This window comes from Leptonychotes weddellii, chromosome 6 (assembly GCF_054177405.1).
Source record: "Leptonychotes weddellii isolate Sample4059 chromosome 6, ASM5417740v2, whole genome shotgun sequence".
Taxonomy (NCBI): Eukaryota; Metazoa; Chordata; class Mammalia; order Carnivora; family Phocidae; genus Leptonychotes; species Leptonychotes weddellii.
In genome coordinates, this window is record NC_138374.1 from 21,697,502 (window position 1) to 21,716,724 (window position 19,223).

General features: G+C 43.2%; 1 protein-coding gene across 1 annotated transcript in view; it reads right to left on the reverse strand.

Moving 5' to 3' along the window:
* The window catches only part of SORCS3 (sortilin related VPS10 domain containing receptor 3), a 575,638-nt gene that overhangs the window by 111,976 nt on the left and 444,439 nt on the right, over positions 1-19,223 (reverse strand). The window contains exon 8 of the mRNA XM_081823577.1: positions 1,860-1,949. Within this exon, the coding sequence (XP_081679703.1) occupies positions 1,860-1,949 (90 nt within the window). The remainder of the gene's footprint in view (positions 1-1,859; positions 1,950-19,223) is intronic.

Consider the following 19,223-nt stretch of genomic DNA (forward strand, 5'->3'; position numbering starts at 1 on the left):
CAGCCCTCATATTAATGAAGCTGCTCTGGATGGACTTCTATAAAAGGGGCCGCATGGATGGTACTCCACCACGATAAATTGCCATGGGGTTGCTGATCGTTAATGGAGTGTTCCAGGGTTGTGATCAATCCCAGGCTTCATTTGTCCCCACCTGCAGCCACACTGCCCAGGGGAGCAAACTGTTTGTTTTCCTCGGAAGGTTAAAAATACATAAGATATGCACACAATGCAGAGACAGAACAGACCTTACACAAGGGATATGGTTTGGAAAGTTCCCGAAATGCTTCTCCTGAGCCAATACATGGAAATCATCAAGTTACTGCAAGGGGTCTTTCTCCTTCAGAAAGAACATGATTACGAACTTCCCTTTCCTCATCTTTTTCAAGCAAGGATACTCCTTTCCTGCTTGGGATTAGAATATCTGAATGGTACATCCTCTAATCACAATGCTATATAATGGTCTCATACCAACCAGTCACAGAGAGGGTAGAGAAAATGAGAAATTGATCCCATGGCCCCCGAGGCTACTTAATACAGTCCCTGCTCATCCCATCAGCCTCCTTTCTCTCTCTCTGCAACCCAGTCTCTTGAGATGATGTTTCATTTTGTTGAATGAACCATATTCTCTCTCTTAAAATAGGGCCTGTTTGTGTCTTTTCTATTTGTTTTCCAACCCTTGTTTGCAGGGTTAACTCCTTAATCCTCTTATATCATCTTAAACCTTACTTTCTTAGGAAACTTGTCCTCAGTATCCATATAGGTAAGCTCCACCTATTATGTCACAATGGTCCTTGAACTTCTATCCCTATAACACTCCCTACACCTACAATTGTTCGTTCAATGTCTCTCTTCTCAACCAGAATATAAGCTCTATGAAGGCAGAGACCATTTGTGGCTTCTTTTCTACTCTCTCCATAGAGCTTAATTTAGTGCCTGGCACAGAGTAAAAGCCTAAATGGGAGAAAGAACAGTTCAATGGATGAATAAAAGAAGGATCAAACAAATGAATGGATTCATGCATGCTTATATGAATGAATGAATGAATGAATGAATGAATAAAACAACCAGGGGTAGACAGTTACCCACCTTCTTGTCCCATAATCCCTCCCACCTTGGTACTCATTTAGCCTTTCATGATGTTTCCCAGCACCAGCTTACAGGCCCAAATCTTTGCAACATTACATTTGAGATGTGTCCAACCAGAGACTTGACTTTTTTTTTGCAGCCTCATTAGGTGATGCAATTATATCCTGTCCATGTTCAGACTGAGGTTTTAAGATCCAGCTCCTCCAAGAAGTCATTGTTCACAAGGGATGGAGTCCACAGGGTAAGTTTTATGATTTTCCAATAGAGGAGTTAAAATGCCATCATTTGATATTAACGTTATAGTAAATTATTCCTTTTTAATTACTCATAGTGGCAGAAAGGAGCAGAAACATAGGCAGTGCATTTACATTTGGCTTTAAAATGTGGAGAGAAGCATGAACTCCACAAGACTCACCTGTGCACCTTTATGCACACATACAATAAAGTGTCTGGGCTCCCTCTGGGCCCTTCTGAGCCTGTCCCTCTATTTGGCAGTAAGGCCCTTGCAAGAGGGAGGAACTCCCAGAAGGGACTGAAGTGATACAGGATGTATGAGATACAGAGAATCAAAGCTCTTGCCTGTATACCCTGCTGAGAGAGGAATAGAGAACCCAGGTTCAGGGCCATCAGCAGAGGCCAGAGTCCCACAGTGGCAAGTCAGGTTCAATGCCAGCTTGTCTCCCAGGCAGAAGTCAAACTTCCCTGCCATCCAATGTGGTGGCCTCTCCCTGCTGCTTTGTCGGACAGGACCCAGGGCAGCAGGTTGGACATACCTTGGGCAGGGAGTACTTGGGCAGCTTTATCTGGGTGAAGGCCTCTCTCCGATAGGACACGTAGTAGCTGGCTCTTCCACCAGTTGTCACCTGGATCATAAGAGAAACACAGAGAAGTCAGATGGCACCAGGGATCATGGCCAAGTTGGAAAGTATTAGCTTCTCCATCAACAGCCACAATAGGTTTGTGATAACCTTTCAGAGAGTATCCCTTGCTGGCCCTGAGCCTCCAGTCCCACAGCACTGAGTTGCTCCCATGTCATGACACTTAGACAACAAATGAGCAATGACAACAGTCTTTCCCAGTGGTTGGCATTTTTGGTGAGAGCAGAGACTCTGTATTTGGTCACTGTGTTCTGCATATGTACACACCTAATAAATAGTTTCAACTGCAAACAGAAACTACTGATGTGGGTGGGATGTACCAAAGATTGATTTATTCTGCCTTAAAAGAAGTTTCTAATCCATTGTCATCATGACATGATTGTGAAATGGATTTTTTTTCTGAATCTAAATAACTACTATTGCTCAAAAGCTCTTGTTACTTTGAAATTAATTTCATTTCTGATCTGAGCACAATTTTTTTTCCTTCATATTTACAAATCCATGCATTGAGTGGTGCTTTTTGGTACTTTCCATGTGCAAGTTATTGAAAGGAATCGAGGGTCAGAGGAAGAACTGTGGATCGGGAAGTGAGAAATGCTGGGTCTGAGTCCCAGCTCCGCCATCTGATGGCTGGGGGAGTCAAGCTCTGTAATCTCACTTGGGAAGGATGGATTCTTATAGGAACCTGGAAGCCACTCCAAGAAATGGTCCTCTGGCCTGGGCTTGTTGAAAAGTCCCACCAACATGGCACAGCCCTGCAGATGGCTGCTCTCAGCCCAATCGTCCTAACTCGGGGGGACATTAATATTCACCAGAGAAGACACCAGAGGCTGTTCAGAGAAAATAGCAGGACGACAATAGCAACCCGGCCGCTGTGCCGAGGAGGCAATTACTGGAGGCCTCTGCTCTGTTCTCACCAAGCACTTGCTGGAGGCGGGCCGGTCCTCCCACTCCAGTCCAAACCTGGCGCCCATCCACAGCGGCTGTGGGGAACAGGCGAGGTGTCACATCTCTATTGAAAACCACCCATTGCTCCTCACTCCAAGAGATGGCATCTCCCATGGCTCTCCCGAGCTCTGCACAGATTGGAAGCACACAGACTGCCAGGCAGAGCAAATGTTAAGAGTCCACATGAAGGCAGAACCTTGGAAAAAACTTGGTGCAAAGACTTAAGCTATGAATCAAGAGGAGAGACTGGTTTGGTCCCTAGCGTTCAGCTCTATCCCCACATCTCTATTTCCTAATTAGAGCCATTCATCTCTTGTATTCCAGGACTTTTGTTTTTCTGTTTTTTCTTAAGATTTTATTTATTCATTTGAAAGAGAGAGCACACAAGCAGGGAGAGGGGCAACGGGAGAGGGAGAAGCAGACTCCCCACCGAGCAGGGAGCCTGACACTGAGCTCGATCCCAGGACCCTGGGATCATGACCTGAGCCAAAGGCAGACAGTTACCAGACTGAGCCACCCAGGTGCCCCTGGTTTTTGTTTTTTTGATAAGGCATCTGTTCTGAATCTCTATCGTTCTGCACTGGCTTAGAAGTGGGGCATTCACATATTAAGATCAATGAGTTGCTAAGAAGTCTTTTTCTTTTTAAAATAAATTTCAACTGCATAGAATCAGATTAAAATATAATTTTTGGTACTAAATACACAATCACCACTAGTCCTTGTTTGATCCTATTTGTTTGTTTATTTTTCTTTCTCCCTCCCTTCCTTCCTTTCCTTCCTTCCTTCTCTCCTTCCTTCCTTTCCCTCTCTCTTTCTTATTTTTTTAAGTCCAGTCTAGCTAACATACAGTGTTATGTTAGTTTCAGGTATACAATATAGTGATTCAACAATTCTATATATTCCTCAGTGCTCATCAAGATAAGTATCTTCTTAATCCCCATCACCTATTTCACCATTCCCCCCACTCAGCTCCCCTCTGGCAACCATCTGTTTGTTCTTTGTAGTTAAGAGTCTGTTTTATGGTTTGTCTTTTCTTCTTTGTTCATTTGTTTGTTTCTTAAATTCCACATATGGATGAAATCATATGGTATTTGTTTTTCTCTAACTGACTTATTTCACTGAGCATAATACTCTCTAGATCCATCCATGTTGTTGCAAATGGTTAGATCTCATTATTTTTTATGGCTGAGTAATGTTCCATTGTATATATATACCACATCTTCTTTATCCACTCATCTATTGATGGACACTTGGGCTGCTTCCATAATTTGGCTCTTTTAAGTGATGCTGCAATAAACATAGGCATGCATATCATCTTTTTGAATTAGTGTTTTAATCATAAATTATAAAACCAACACATGTATGCCTCTCAACCCAAGAACTGGAACAGTAGTTTTTAAACTTGAGCTGCATCAGAATCACTTGGAAAGCTACTTAAAACTCAGACTTCTGGGCCCCACCTACAGAGTCTTTGAGTTGATCAATCTGGGGTGAGGTCCAAGAATTGTCTTTTCTTTTTTTTTTTTAATTTTATTTATTTATTTGAAAGAGAGAGAATGAGAGAGAGAGCACATGAGAGGGGGGAGGGTCAGAGGGAGAAGCAGGCTTCCCGCCGAGCAGGGAGACCCATGCGGGACTAGATCCTGGGACTCCAGGATCATGACCTGAGCCGAAGGCAGTAGCTTAACCAACTGAGCCACTCAGGCGCCCCAAGAATTGTCTTTTCTAATGAGTTTCCAGATAATGTTGATACTGCTGGTCTGGGGACCCCACTCCGAGCAGCTCAGAACTAGAACTTTAAAGTCAACTGACATACACTTCTAAAGTGCTTCCATGCCCTACACCTGTCCTGACCCTGGCCTCCTTCTCGGATATAGCTATTTTCCTGATTTTGTGTTGACAATGATGATAACTTTTTTTTTAATTGGGGTGAAATTCCTATTACATAAAAATAACCATCTGAAGATGTACAATTCGGTGACATTTAGCACATTTGCAGTGTTACACAACCTCTACCCAATTCTAAATGATTTTCATCACCCCCAAAGGAGATCTCATACCCAGTGATGAAGTTTTTAAACCCCAAAGTATACGCTCTGGTCACTTATCATATGCTTAAAAAACAGCTCTCTACAGGACACCGTAAATGTCACCAAGCTTGCCTTGGGGAAGAAAAGCGGCATCAGAGAAGGCTAGTCCTGTCACTGAATGCTGGCCAGAGCATAGCAATTAAAAGAAGCTTCTCCTGAGAAGATCCAGTTGGCTCCATAGAGAATAAGGTGAGAGCATCGCCAAGCATCTGATCAGCACCATAGAACAAAACTGGGTCCCTTTGGGTTTCCAAATCACCAAGAGCCAAAGGAGAACAGAGTGTTCTCCTCAACAGGGTGATGGACCCCACCAACTCGGGAACTCAGCCCAGCCATGCCTGATACAGCCCTGCACAGGCACAGACCCTCTCCCTCACAAGCTCACACACATAACCTGAGGGACTTTGTGTTTGAGTAATCAAGATGGAGATTACACTTCAGATACATGATGGGATGAACCAAACCACTAAGGGGCTGATGAAGCCCCAGGAGCCCAGAGGTTCTTCCAGTACCTATGATACCAGAGTATCTGCCAGTGATACCAAGCCAGCTCCTATAGTTCTGCTTTGTCCTGGTTGTATGCTTCTCTGTACCTGCTACCATCTAATTCATGGTTTAACCTCACTGTAAGACTCATGGGTTCATGGAAGGGTTTTGGATGCCACCAATTCATTACAATTTCTCTCTCCTCTCAACTCTGTTCTCTCTATTCCTACAGCCCTTTCAACATTTACTCTTGTGGGACACACAGTCCTTCAATCTTTCCTCCATGTCTTCTTATAAGATTTCAACCTCCCTGATTCCTAGGCAGTGCTGGTCTCGTGGCAAGTGATTGGTGAATACATAATAAAAGTAATGACACAATGGTCATTGATGGAGTTCATCTACTATGCTCCAGAACTGCATGTAGCCATTATATAAATTATCCAGTTTAATCCTCATATCAACCCTTCAGAGACTATAAGGTACTGAGTGACTTGCCCAAGATAAGACGAATTTGAACCTAGCAAAGTTTGGCTCTAGACCTGTTATCCCTCCTCCTATGACTAAGAAGGGTCTCCATTCACCTCACTCGTCTCACTATAACAACAATACATTTTCTTGACTCGAAGATGTTTTTTTAAAAACATACAAAAATCTCCGTGACTGGCATGTGTATATATGTTTATCTTTCTTCAAATTCCAGAAAACCTGTTATGACATTGATGACATATCTTAAAAATGATGTCTTCATAGAAGAGAGGATGCGAGGTAATAAGAACAAGATTCATAATAACTACCATGCAATGAAAGCTTATTACACAGAAAATGGAACAATAAGCAGTTTATACACCACACTTTATTTGATTCTAATTATATCTGATGTAATATATAGTACCTCTACAGGTCAGGAAATTGAGGCTCAGAGTGGTCAACTAACCTGCTCGACATCACACAGCTTTTCATTGTTACAGCCAATCTGTGACCCTCCCCTGTGCCCAAGCCCTTAACTAGGAATAAGTGCACCCCCAAAATATCAGGTACAGAGCAGGGGTTCAATACTCATTGACGAACTGAATAATAAATTGCGGGTATTAATCCACTCAACCAGAAACACTTTGGGTGTGATTTCCTCTGTTGTTTAGTGACTAAACCATGGACTCACAGAGGAGCTCTCCATTCCCACCCAGTCCCTCGATGGTCACAGGAACTTATCTCCAGCACTCCCCACTTTGGCAGCCAGATCCTCAGGGTATTGGGAGGATACCAAGCTGATGCATTTGCTGCCTCTCCACTATTATTTGCATGATTCTCTGGCAAACACACAAGGAAAGAATGAAGTTTAGCGACTATTAATCTATTTTGATGAACTTTTCTCTTCCTCACAAGCAAATCTGCTGGCATTGTAAATCCCAGAGATTATTACCATTTTCCCTTTCAGTGACACCTTTTATTTTACATATGATGAATATCACCCAATTATTTGCTCTGGGCCCATCCGTCATGCTAAACACTGAATTAGCTGGGTCTTTTCCTCACTAATGACTGGCTCGTTAATCTGATTTTCTGGATTTCCATTTTACAGGTTTAACTGGGCTCCTGGCCAGTGAAAATGATTCCTTTGGACAAATGCACTGACCATTAAACACATCTGTCTCTTCTGACTTGTTCCCATTCTTGCCGTAGCCAAGTCTAACCTGACATATCTTTTATTTTTTCATTTCTCCTTGATTCTGGAAGATAGCTTGCCCTGGAGGAGAGAGAGAAATCTGCAAAAAAAAAAAAAGGAACCAAAGCGCCTGGAGTCATGTTGAGCCTGTTTCTGCCATAGATAGAAGAAAACTTGTAATATCTCTAGAACTCATAAGTGGGCATAGGTAATCTGAAAAGAGAAGCAAAAAATAACATTTTCAGGTGTCCACTCTGTTGAGTGCTTTATATTCATGATATTATTTAATAGCCACACTAGTAATAATTACTATTATTATTGTTAGTAATATTAGTAGTACCCTACAAGGTATAAATATTAATAACATTCTCTGAGTATTTAGTATATGCCAAGCCCTGTTCCTCTGAACATATTAGCCTTCTATTTTATGTTCAGGTGAGAAACTGAGCCATGGGGAAGTTACACAACATACTCAAAGACACACAGCAAGTAAATGGTGAAGTGGAATTTGAACCCACGTTTATCTGACTGCAAAGCTTATGCTGGTCCCTCAGGCTTGGTCAGGTTTTCAAACCTCTGTGGAGGGGAATGGATCCCAAGTCACTCAACTTCCCACTTCCCAGGTAAGATGCCTACCAACAAGGCAGATCTTTTTATGTGAGGGGTCATATCAGTGTCTCAGCCCTGAGAAATCAACGCTCTATTGTTGCACGGGAGTGAACAGTGTTGCTACTAGAATTCGTGAATAAGAGGGATCAGAGTGGAAAGATTTCGGCTGCACAAGAAATGTAGGAAATGACATTTAGAAGGTTTCTCAGCTAGAGGACCTTCCTGGGCCCAATATGATGTGACTGATCTGCCTAAGCAAGAGAAGTGACCATGTGTACAGGCCTCCATCAGTGATTCCCACACAGCCTCTGCAGCATGCCCTCCTCCTCCAAGAAACAAAAGGGAACAGCACAGTTGTTAGGACGCACAATTAACTTTTCTAATTTCTTTGCTCATTAATTCTATTCAGATTATTTAAAATAAATCTTGACGTTGTTAGGCCTTTCTCTTCCTCTCCACCTACATAATTCCTTCCAAGATCACATTTCTTTTTCAAGAACAAAGGAGCAGGATTTGAATGCTGGACCACAAAGTCGATAAATAGCCACAGGTCTCATCAGGAAGTTGCCCTAAGTGTTGGGAGGTCCTGGGGGCTTCTGCACGGCATGTTGCATTGCCCTTGCCAACTTAAGCTCATTTTCCAAAAATGTTTTGCTAAGGCACCACACTAGAGGTCTGAATCTAAATTTGTGGGATGGCATTTGGAACAACATGACATCTTACCAGCAAGCCATCTCCTCTGCTAGACTCTTTGATGTTGAATTTAGTGTTTGTCAAACTGGTGTTTGCTCATTTCATGTCCTGGAGGCTGTGTGATATTAATGTAATATGCAGTTTTATCTGCCTGTTTCTAGAAAGAGTGGGTCTATTACCTACCATGCATATACTGTGCTTTCCCAATAGTGGGAAAGCCCTCCTTTGAAACAGATTTGCACATAAAATCTTTTACTGGGGCCCTAACACAATAAAATCTTTTACTGGGGCCCTAACGTAACAACCCCAAAATAACCTCACCAAGAATAGATTTGGAGTAAGATAGTCGACACTGAAGCCAATATAATGCTCCCAATTTGTAGTGTGTGTGTATGTGTGTGTGTGTGTGTGTCTAAGGGAGGTGCTGGAGGGAAGGTGAATACTGAGGTTGGCCAAAACATACTGACAAAGAACTGCCACCTTCACCAACCCTTGCCAGGGCTTCTTGGAACCTTCACTGCTAGCTGGGAATGGTAGGAAGGGAGAGAAAAGGTGGTGAGTTAGAAAAGCATGGGGGAAAGACTTATGTCCAGACCATCCACAGCACTAGAAGAGGAATCGGTCCGTCTGACCCTGAGTCTGTTTTTTCAAATACAATCAAGGTCTGGACTTGATAAGTTTCCAATTATATTTTTTTCAAAGAGGACTCTTCCTCTGATTTTTTAGCATTATAGTACATTGGTTGGGATCCCAGACTTGTGCTTAAATCCTGCGTCTGCCACTTGCTGGTTTGGTGATCTTAGACAGGTAATTACTTTAACCTTTCTTCTGGAAAGTGGAGACATCAGTACTACCCATCAACATGTTGTCATGAGGAGCAAACACAGTACAGCACGTAAAAAGCGTGAGCCCTGAAGCTGGCGCATACTAAGTGCTCACTGCATAGAACTTGCCTCTGCTGAGCTAGAGGGCAGTTGCCTGCAGCAATGTAACATCTTGGGGCCGGCTGGGGGTTGACCATGGTGGCAGTTTACATATGCCAACTGGAGCTTTAGGAAGTGCTGGTGTAGCCACATGGGCTACCTGGTCAGAAGTGACAGGGACAGAGGACTGAAATTCTTCTTGGGGCCTTAAGGAAGGATGACTTCATGGATAAGACACCTATGCAGACCATGAAGCCAATGTGTTTTTTTGCCAGAGACTGAACCATTAATGGCTGTAGCACTTACCTTCTTTTTTTAAGATTTTTATTTATTTATTTGAGAAAGAGAGAGAGCGAGCAAGAGAGCACAAGCTGGGGGAGCTGCAGGAAGAGAAAAAAGCAGGCTCCCCACTGAGCAGGGAGCCTGACACGGGGCTCGATCCCAGGACCCTGAGATCATGACCTGAACCAAAGGCAGCTGCTTAACCGACTGAGCCGCCCAGGTGCCCCCAAGACTTATCTTTGTGTTCTGGCTTTCATGACTTAGAGGGAGGGAAAGAAGTTCTTGGAATGTGCATCTGACCCTTCAGGATGGATGGAAGTCCTTTGCCTTCCCTCTCCTAGTGTTTTTCTTTTTGGGGGGCGGGAGTGGGACAGATAAAAAGCAAAGGTAAGTGCAAAAATAAAAAAGAACAGATAAGGACTTGAATTGTCATCTTGGAGCACAAAAGTTGGGAACACCTTGATTAATTATATATATATATACACACATATATATATATGCATATATAATTAATATAATAATAGCTAAAAAGCCAAAAATTAAACAGTTTACTTTGAGTGTTCTAGATCAGGATACCAGAGCTGCCTTAAAAAAAAGAAAGCACTACCATGGAAACCCTAAAGTGACATGTTAAAACTCTTTACCAAAACATCTCCCTCTTCCTTTCTCAGAAATGGCCCTGTTTCTGGCAGACTGTGAGCTTCATGTGGCTCCAGGAAAGATGGGACCAAGGAGGCCGGGGCAGATATTGTAAGGAATCTAGCTCTATAGTCTTCTTACACTTACATAAGTTTTCTCTTCGACTTGAGACCTCACATAGCCTTTTTCCTTTCTACAGGTGGATGTTATGAGCTCAATTCATTGACTGAAATCTTCCCAAGCCAGCCTCTGTCTTTTCTCTAGCATTCAAGAATTTCAGAAAATAAGTACAAAATAGTGGGAAAGGAGAAGGAAGAAGGGCATAAGGTCCTGGTATACCTAATGTTTTGTTTCTAGTTTCAGCTTAACCGGTTAACAGATATGCAATTTTGGCATGGTAACTAATCTCTTGGAGCTTCAGGGCTATTGTTCTATAAAAAGGGAGCAAATAATTACCCTTCTCTTACAGAATAGTAAATGAGATAATAAAATGCTTTCATGGAACTGTAAAGTGTTCTATAATGTAATGATTAGAATGTTATAATTGACCTGTGGTATGTACCTAAAAACGCAAAGATGTTAGAAGTATTTTCACTGGAAAATTGCTGTGGACAGAAAGTTTGTGTTCCCCACAAATTCCTATGTTGAAACCTAATCCCCAGTGTGATGGTATCTGGAGGTGGGGCCTTTGGGAGGTGATTAGGTCATGAGGGTGGGGCCCTCACCATGGGATTAGTGCCCTTATTAAAGAGCTCCATTGCCCCTTCTACCACGTGTTTATGAACCAGGAAATGGGCTCTCTTCAGCCACCAAATCCACCAGTACCTTGATCTTGGACTTCCACCATCCAGAACGGTGGGACAGACATAAGACTGTTATACAGCAGTATGAACAGACTAAGACAGAAATCAAGCTGATGATACAGATAGGCCCACTCCATTGATTGTGGGGGCACTGAAATTCGCCAGGGAGGCTACAGCTATCCACAGACTGGTGGGCAATAAGGAATGTCACAAGAGAAGCAGGAAAGGGATGGGCAGAGATAAAGAACAGAAGTGCATTCAGCCACACAAGATGAACGGCAGGCATATATAGCCACTTAGAGAATGATTGATTTTATCGATATGTTCAAGATATTTTACATATCCTAAAAGGGCAAGGCAAACAAAGTCATTAATTTTCTAGAGAAGCAGGGACGATGCTTCTTTGGGACATGGGATTTCCAGGTGGCCTTGGAAATATGTGTGGGCTGCTAGATACGACAGCAAAACTTCGCCAACATGGGATTTGCATGCCTCATGAGTGAATTTTGGGACAGCAGTGGACAGATTTAAACCATCTGTCAAGCTGTTTCTCAGGAAACACTACCACTTCCCCAAGAGAGCCATGAATATTTGTGAAATGCCAACTGCTACTTGGAGCCTCCCCACTGTACTTCCCATGTCATGCCTTTCCTGTCCTCCATCAGCAGAAGCACCGCTGGGAGAGTCAAGCTCTGTGCTCACACTTTGTATGCACTGTCTGCTCTCATGCGCAATGACCACAATGACCACACGGAAGAGACACTTTGCAGTCCCACTCTACTGGTAAGTTAACTGACATGCATGGGATCATGCAGCTCTAAAGTGGCAGAGTCTGGATTGGAACTTGGCTCTCAAAATCCTGACCACATCCACTACACTGTGCAACCCTGAACAAGCCTAAAGTGTCTCCTGCAGAGCCTTTCCAAAGAATGGCTAATTTAGGACCAATTACCTGGAGGGATTTACCATGACCCAGATCATGAGAAGCCTCCAGCATCAATGAAATCATAGTGACTCGCATCACAAACTACCTCCCTAAGGAAGCTTCCCCACCCCAATTTCCCAGTGGGAATTCATCTTTTCTTCCTCTGATTTTTAGGGCTCTTTTTTTTGTGGCCTTCTTGCTGCACTTACCAGTTGCTGTTCTAAATTATGGGAAACTGGTACCTTTTAGTTCTCTTGTTGTATTATCTTCTATGGTAGATAATGTGCTACATTCCCATTTTACCCTCTCTTAGTACCTGGCACCCACGTCATAACAACTAATATTTGTAGAGGACTCTACTGTCTGCCATTAGTTTTTATTATTGGACTGAATCTCATTTGGTCAGGGCACAACCCTGTGAGGGAGGTCTAATTACATCCCCATTTCAGAATTAAGGGGCCTGACTTTAGGGCACCTTGTTACTAAAAGGTGAGGCTCAAAGCCAACCACAGAACGTCTGCCTTGAATCCCCAGGCTCTTTTCATGTTGCCAGGCTGCTTCAGTCTGTGTCTGCTGAGTCAAGATCAGAAAAAGACAAAGTGGAGATAATTGCATGGGTTTTCACAAGTGGGTCATGATTTTACATCAAATACTCCTTTGAGTGTTTGGCAACACAACATGGTGATAAGAGAGTGTGCTTTCCTGGGGGAAACAGAAGCACATTACAAGATGTTCTTCTCTACCTACTGCTGAATCCACATGTTAATTAAGGGTCTGGCCAAATTTCCATCATTCCTTAAACACTGCTCACGTTTGGACATTTCATGATGGATACTGGTCCCAATTCTACTATATGTTGCATATACTAATCAGTGAGCAAAAACTTATTCAGCACTCTTGTGCCCAGGCGACCATGGGAGTCATAGGACTGCAACCTCATGGAGTTTACCATTTCTTTGAAAAAGTAAGCCTAACATATAAGATGTACAAATGACAACATAATACCAGTGATGATGCTCTGGTACCCTGGGCAGGGTAAAGGCTAGGCGCTGGAGAAATACCCCCCAGAACCATAGTACTTTACTCCACTTATTTTCATGCTCCTTCTAGAATCACCATAAAATCAGTGCACACACCACACACACACACACACACACCCTGTAATATAGAGTACATACATATATATACGCATGTGTGTGTATTATACATACATATAATGTATTATATTATACATATTATACATATATATGTATGTAATGTTATTGACACTCCCACTGCCTTTGGAGAAGAATGGGTTCTCAACACTGAAAGACTTTGTTTGTTGAATGGGATGATGGATTTGAAGATGGATTAAAGTGTTCTACATAACCAAGGGAGGGATGGAGAGAAAAGGTGGGGATAAGGTGGGGATGGATCTTGAAAGAAGAAAAAGATCATAGCAAATCTGGAGAGATTGCAGGAAGCGAGATCCAAGAGGGTGGGTCACTGGTCATTGGTTCCTGAAGTGGTGCTTCAGAGGAATGCCAAGAAACAGTGGGTGTGTGTAGGTTTTATTAAGTGTTTTTGCCGTGCAGTATCTGACATAAACACTGTGCTTTGTTTTTGCTTGACCATTTCCAATAAAAAGTTTACACCACACTGCTCAATAATCTTATTAAGATTTTATTTATTTATTTGTTTCTCTTTGCAGAGGTGTTTCATATCAAGAACGTAGATCTGCTTCAAGAAAATGCCCAAGAGTTATAGCTGGGTTACCAGAAATTTATCTTTCTGAGCCTTTTTGGTTACTTATTTAGTTCTTTGTTGTGAAAATTCACAAAGAGCCTTGCATCAGAAGCCTAGACATGGATTCTATACCTCCCTCACCCGTACTGGCTATTAGGGGTCTTTGGGAAAAGCAGTTAACTGCTTCCAGATCTCAATTCCATCCTAAAACGGGTGGGCATACTCACAACATATTGGTCCAACTTGTGCCAGACACAAAGTAGGGACTCAAGAATCTCATGCCCCTGTGCTTCTCATTCCTTCACATCCGGGATCCTGGTTTCCTCAGCACAAGGGTTTTCTTCAACTCCTATCCTAAGATTCTCTGCTGCCATTTCTTCTGTAGTCATTCAATGACTCCACAAACATGTTTTGTGTTAAAGGTTTCTGCTCCTACTTACTGCCCCTTACATATGTCTTGACCCAATTGGCTCAAAACATAAGAACATTTAGGCTCTGACTCTCATTTAAAAAGCAGAACGAGTGTACTGGTATCAGGAAGCACAGGTCAAAATCTCTGCTCCACTCTTTACTGGCTGTGTGATCTTAGGAAAAGGACTTTACCTCTCTGTGCCTCTTCTGTGAAATGGAGGTAAGAGTAGGACTTCCCTCGTAGGATGTCATAACAACAAATTGCCTTAGCACCATGCCTCGCTCACACCAGCCACTCAGTGAGTGTTAGCTATTACCATTATATGTAATTGACTCCACAAGAACTACAGATTATTCAATAAGAAAATTAGCCAGGAGGTAAAAATCACAGACGAACGCAGAGGACAAATCTTAAATAAGAAAATGCTGAGAATTATAGTGTTTCTTATACGGAAGGGTTCTGTTAATCAACTTCCCGAGGACTCCCATCAGACATTTCAGAGGAAGTAAGGAAGCCGCCATTCCCATGCTTTCCGTCCCGCGCACACACAGAATACCTAAGAAGCAATTACATCGCAGAATGAAATAATAAACACAATCATATTAAGAGCACTTTGATTATTTCTCCCTACTGCAATCTGGAAGCAATCGCCACCCATGGCAGGCAGTAAAACCGCACACGTTTATTCCCGAGAATCGGACAGAAGGCCTTGGGGGCTGCAGACTCCCCATTCTAACTGCGTTCGTAGGAATCACCACTGCGCATTATAACAAGGTGTGCGTCCCTTCCGGAAACATTTCTCAGGGGAGAAGATGAAAGCAATCTTGCCTGGCCTCTAGAGGTCACAAGGCCAGAGGGAGAGGGGAAGTAGCTAAGTTCATGGTCCTGTCACATACACACTGGATTAGAGGAAACAAGGAAGGAGAGAATACAGATGAAAGAATCAGACAACTTTAAAGCCTAAGAAGCATGGAGAGGAAAAGAGCCAATCAGCTTTTTTTTTTTTTTTCTATTTTGCAACAGATGTTTCACTGGCAGACCCAAATCTAATAGCAGTTGGTGTAGTAAAGATGAAATAGTTGGAGGAAGAAAAAGAGAGAGCTAAAAAGAAAAGGAGGGAGGGAGACAGGCTGGCAAAGGGAAGGTGAATCCCCAGTGCCTCCCTGTCCTTCCCTACTTCCTGCCGCTCCCTTCTGCCCACTGGGGAGAGGCGGGAGGTGTCCCATTGTCTCCCAGCCCTGCAGCCCCCTGCCTGCAGGCACTCCTCACAGGAAGGCAGGGGTAATCAGGCCCATCCTTCAAACATCTTCATTCTATTACTTCCATAATCGGCTTCTAATGTTCTGTTCGATAGATGTGGGGCCGACCAGACCCAGCGCTTGAACAGCTGCTCGGGCCATGAAGCTATTCTCTGTGTCATTGATCACAAAGACAAAAATCAATCCTGGCTAAGGAGAAAGAAGTTAAAAATAAATTGCTGGGATTGATTTCTGTTCAGACCTTCTGACTCCCAGTTTAGAAAGGGGGAGGGAAGAGTGTGCGCGGATCCACCTGTCACGAAATCACTTCATATGTCCCCATCTCAAAAGCAATATCGGGAGGTATTTTACAGGCACATACACATGTGTGTGTGCACACAAACACACAGGCACACATGCTCATAGTTTTCTCTTAATTTATGCTCTTATTTTATTGTTGCCTCCTAATAACTATCAGAGATGAGAATCCATGTGAATTGTAAACTCCCATGAGAAGAGGACTGGGGTTTGTCTCGTTCACTACCAAAGCTCCAAAGTAGGGTTCCGTGCTTTGTGGGTAGCAGTAACTCCAAAAATACTTGTTAATGGACGACAGAGTAAATGAATTAATGAAGTCCCTTCTTTGCTATCATCAGCTCTCGCAGTTATGTTTATTTCTTCACTGATGGATCACAGCATGTAATTATTTTTCTTCTTCATTGTTCTGCATATGTATGATCTCTCTCTCACTAGACTAACCCCCCCCCCCATGGCAGGAACCTTTACTTTTTTGCTTTTTAATTTTTCATCTATGGCACTATCTCTACCTTGTGCCCTCAGTAGATGTATGTGAAAGGAAAGGAGGAAAGAATGGTTCAGTAACTCTCTTAAGGGATTAGCTACATCCTAAATATCTTTTGTTTTGCTTCTGACACTGCAGAAATAAGTTGGGAAATACTTCTGAATAATAGTCCCCTGCCCATCCATGTTTAACTAAATGGAGCATCCTGGAGAGTGAGTAGACTTGTGGAACGGTAGCGTTGGAAGGAAACTCTGGAGTCATACACCCCACTGCCTTCCAAACTGGATTCCATGGAGTTCTGGAATCCCACAGTGATGCCTTGGAGGTATCCACAATGGGTGACGAAGAGGCTGAGTGTGTGGGAGAGTTCAAACAGTCCCTCATGCTCCTTTAACTAGATCCATTCCACCTGTATCTGTTTTGCAAAGGTGATGATCACGCCCAGGGTCACTGAGTGAGTTAATGGTAAGGCCAGACTTAAACCCAGGAATGCTGTACTGCCCACCCCCATCCCTCCACTGACCTGCCCAGCCCATCCTGTGGCACACTGTCTCTTGCCACGGAAGGGTCTCTTCCTTAGAACACTGGCTGGTCCTAAATTTAGACTCCTCAAGTCAATTCTCCACTTGGAGACCTAGCTTGGACCTTGCCTTCTCCAGAAAAGCATCCCTGATCATATCATGCCTCATTGGTCTCCCTCCTGAGAAAAAGCCTAGCACTTTCTCAAGAGTTTTTGAACATTGCTCAGGGCAAGTGTCAGGCCATAGAGTCCTACCCCCTCACCTAGTCTGAAACAAAAAGAGGACAACAACATTGTCGGTCTTGTCTACCATTATATTCCCTTCTTTAGAATAACAGAGACACATTAAATGCTCAACAAATGTTTGTTGAATGGATGAATGAACAGACGGTCAATCCTTCTGTCTCAGACAGAACCTATCACAGCCAGGAGCACATAGTAGGTGCTCAATCAAATTAAGCTGATTGATCAGTCACTGGCTCTGCCACTATTAAACTCCAAAAAGACTTTAGTTCTGACTGATCACGGGGGCTTTTAGAATCAGATTCGTAAAAGTTGCTTGCAGAAATCCAAAGCATTTGTTTACCCCATTAGCTAGATAGAGAGTTAAAGGCAGAGCGATTAAAATTTTTAAAAGCTGAAACTCTGAAATAAATAGATCTGTATCCTAGTTAGAATGGTAATGGGGAGAGGAGTGGACTTAATAGTCTTCTCAGTCCACAGCCCAACTGCCTTTATTATTACCACTGTCGTTTTTACAATACAATTATCTTTAATAGGGGAAGGCCCCAGGAAAGGCATCCTCCTGGGAGCTTTGCTTAGAAGAGAGGGTGTGGGGAACTTACTGGGACTTGGAAGGGAAGGACAATGGGGAGACCCAGCTGGGTCATGATTCAGTAGCTCCTCTGCACCCAGGGATGGATCTCAAGAGAAGCTGTGCCCAGAAGCACATGATGGAAACTGGATAATTCACAGCAAGAGGTACAAGGTAAGTGGGGAAAGCTGAAGAAAGTGGAGCCGGGGATGGTAATGATGATTAACCATGCTGCCACTCACCCCCTCTGCACCCTAGTGATGAGTGTTTGAATAATCCTCTAAGTGTATCCGAGGGACCACTCTCAGAGGTGCGGGCATGATTACATTGTACTGAATCCCATTAAGCCCTCCTTGGGTTAATCGTGCAGAAAGTTTCTGATCTGAAACAAAATTGAAACAGATCCTGACAAACAGTGCACTGAACAAGGAGGGAGTAAGCCTTCCCTGCCCCTGGTGTCCACCACGACGGGGGCAACAGCTGCCTCTTTTTCACTTTTACAGCATCCAGAAAAGTTTCTGGGAAAACCAGCTATGCAGGGTTAATGTAAAGATCTTTAGATTGGGAAAACGAAATGAGAAATAGATTACTGTCCTCTTTTGCCATCCCTTATGAGCCCAGGCAGCTCTGATGTCATATCCTGACCCTGCCATCCACTGAGCTCTAGGACAAAGGGGGATTCTCTAAACCTCTCTGAAATTCTCCATTAAACAATAACGAGAATAATAACCAGCACACCCAGATCCTATGAAGATTAAAGTAGAATAAAAAAAATAAAATACACACTTAGCAGACATACATTTGGCAGGAAATAAATCACACAAATCAGACACCACAAATCAATCATGGCAACCATTCTTTCAGCTGGCTGATGGGTGGGTAAAAACTGGTGGTGAGGTTACATGGAAAGAGCATTCTGATGCATCGCTGCTTTGAAACCAGGAAATTGCAGATTTTCAAATCGTGGAATAGACTGAGTGTGGCTGATCTCACTCTTTTGGGCTGAATTACAGAAACCCTTGTGGTCCCCCGGACAACATACCACTTTTCAGACCAGAATGCACAGGCTGCATTGAATCATACGAGGCTCCTGGATAATTAAACATGACGAGCGCCACCCTTCCTATAAAATATATTGCACACAGCATCCATGCCACGACTCTTCCTTCTCATGCCCATGGAGACACTACTAATTAACAGCAGCAGTCTTTCCTACTGAACCACAACAACACAGCCTTCTATGCAGCTATTACTAATTACCCAAAGGTGATACACAAAATGAAAACAATTTGACACCCAGGAGCTAGACATATCCCATTCATGTACTACCAGAAAGCAAATACTTGTGTTATAATATGGGGCAGATGACAGAACAATTCTCTCAGAGTAAGGGAAAAGAGTCCTTGCTGTGCTGGCCTAGCGAGTAACAAGGATTGTAACTTTCATGGAGCTTCCGCAGATCTCTTGGGGAAAAACAAGTCTTCATCATTCATTAGGGACGTGCACAGCAAAGCCCTGAATGGAGCAAAGAGATCACCAAGCCTCGAGGATTGGTGGGCTTTCTGTAAATAAAGAGCCCCTCCTGGAGCCTCTGTGTCTCAGCAGGAGACACTGGGGAATCGTCAGCATCTGGATGGTAATTGATGCCATGCTGGAAGGATCAAGGAGATAGATGGGATTGCTCAGA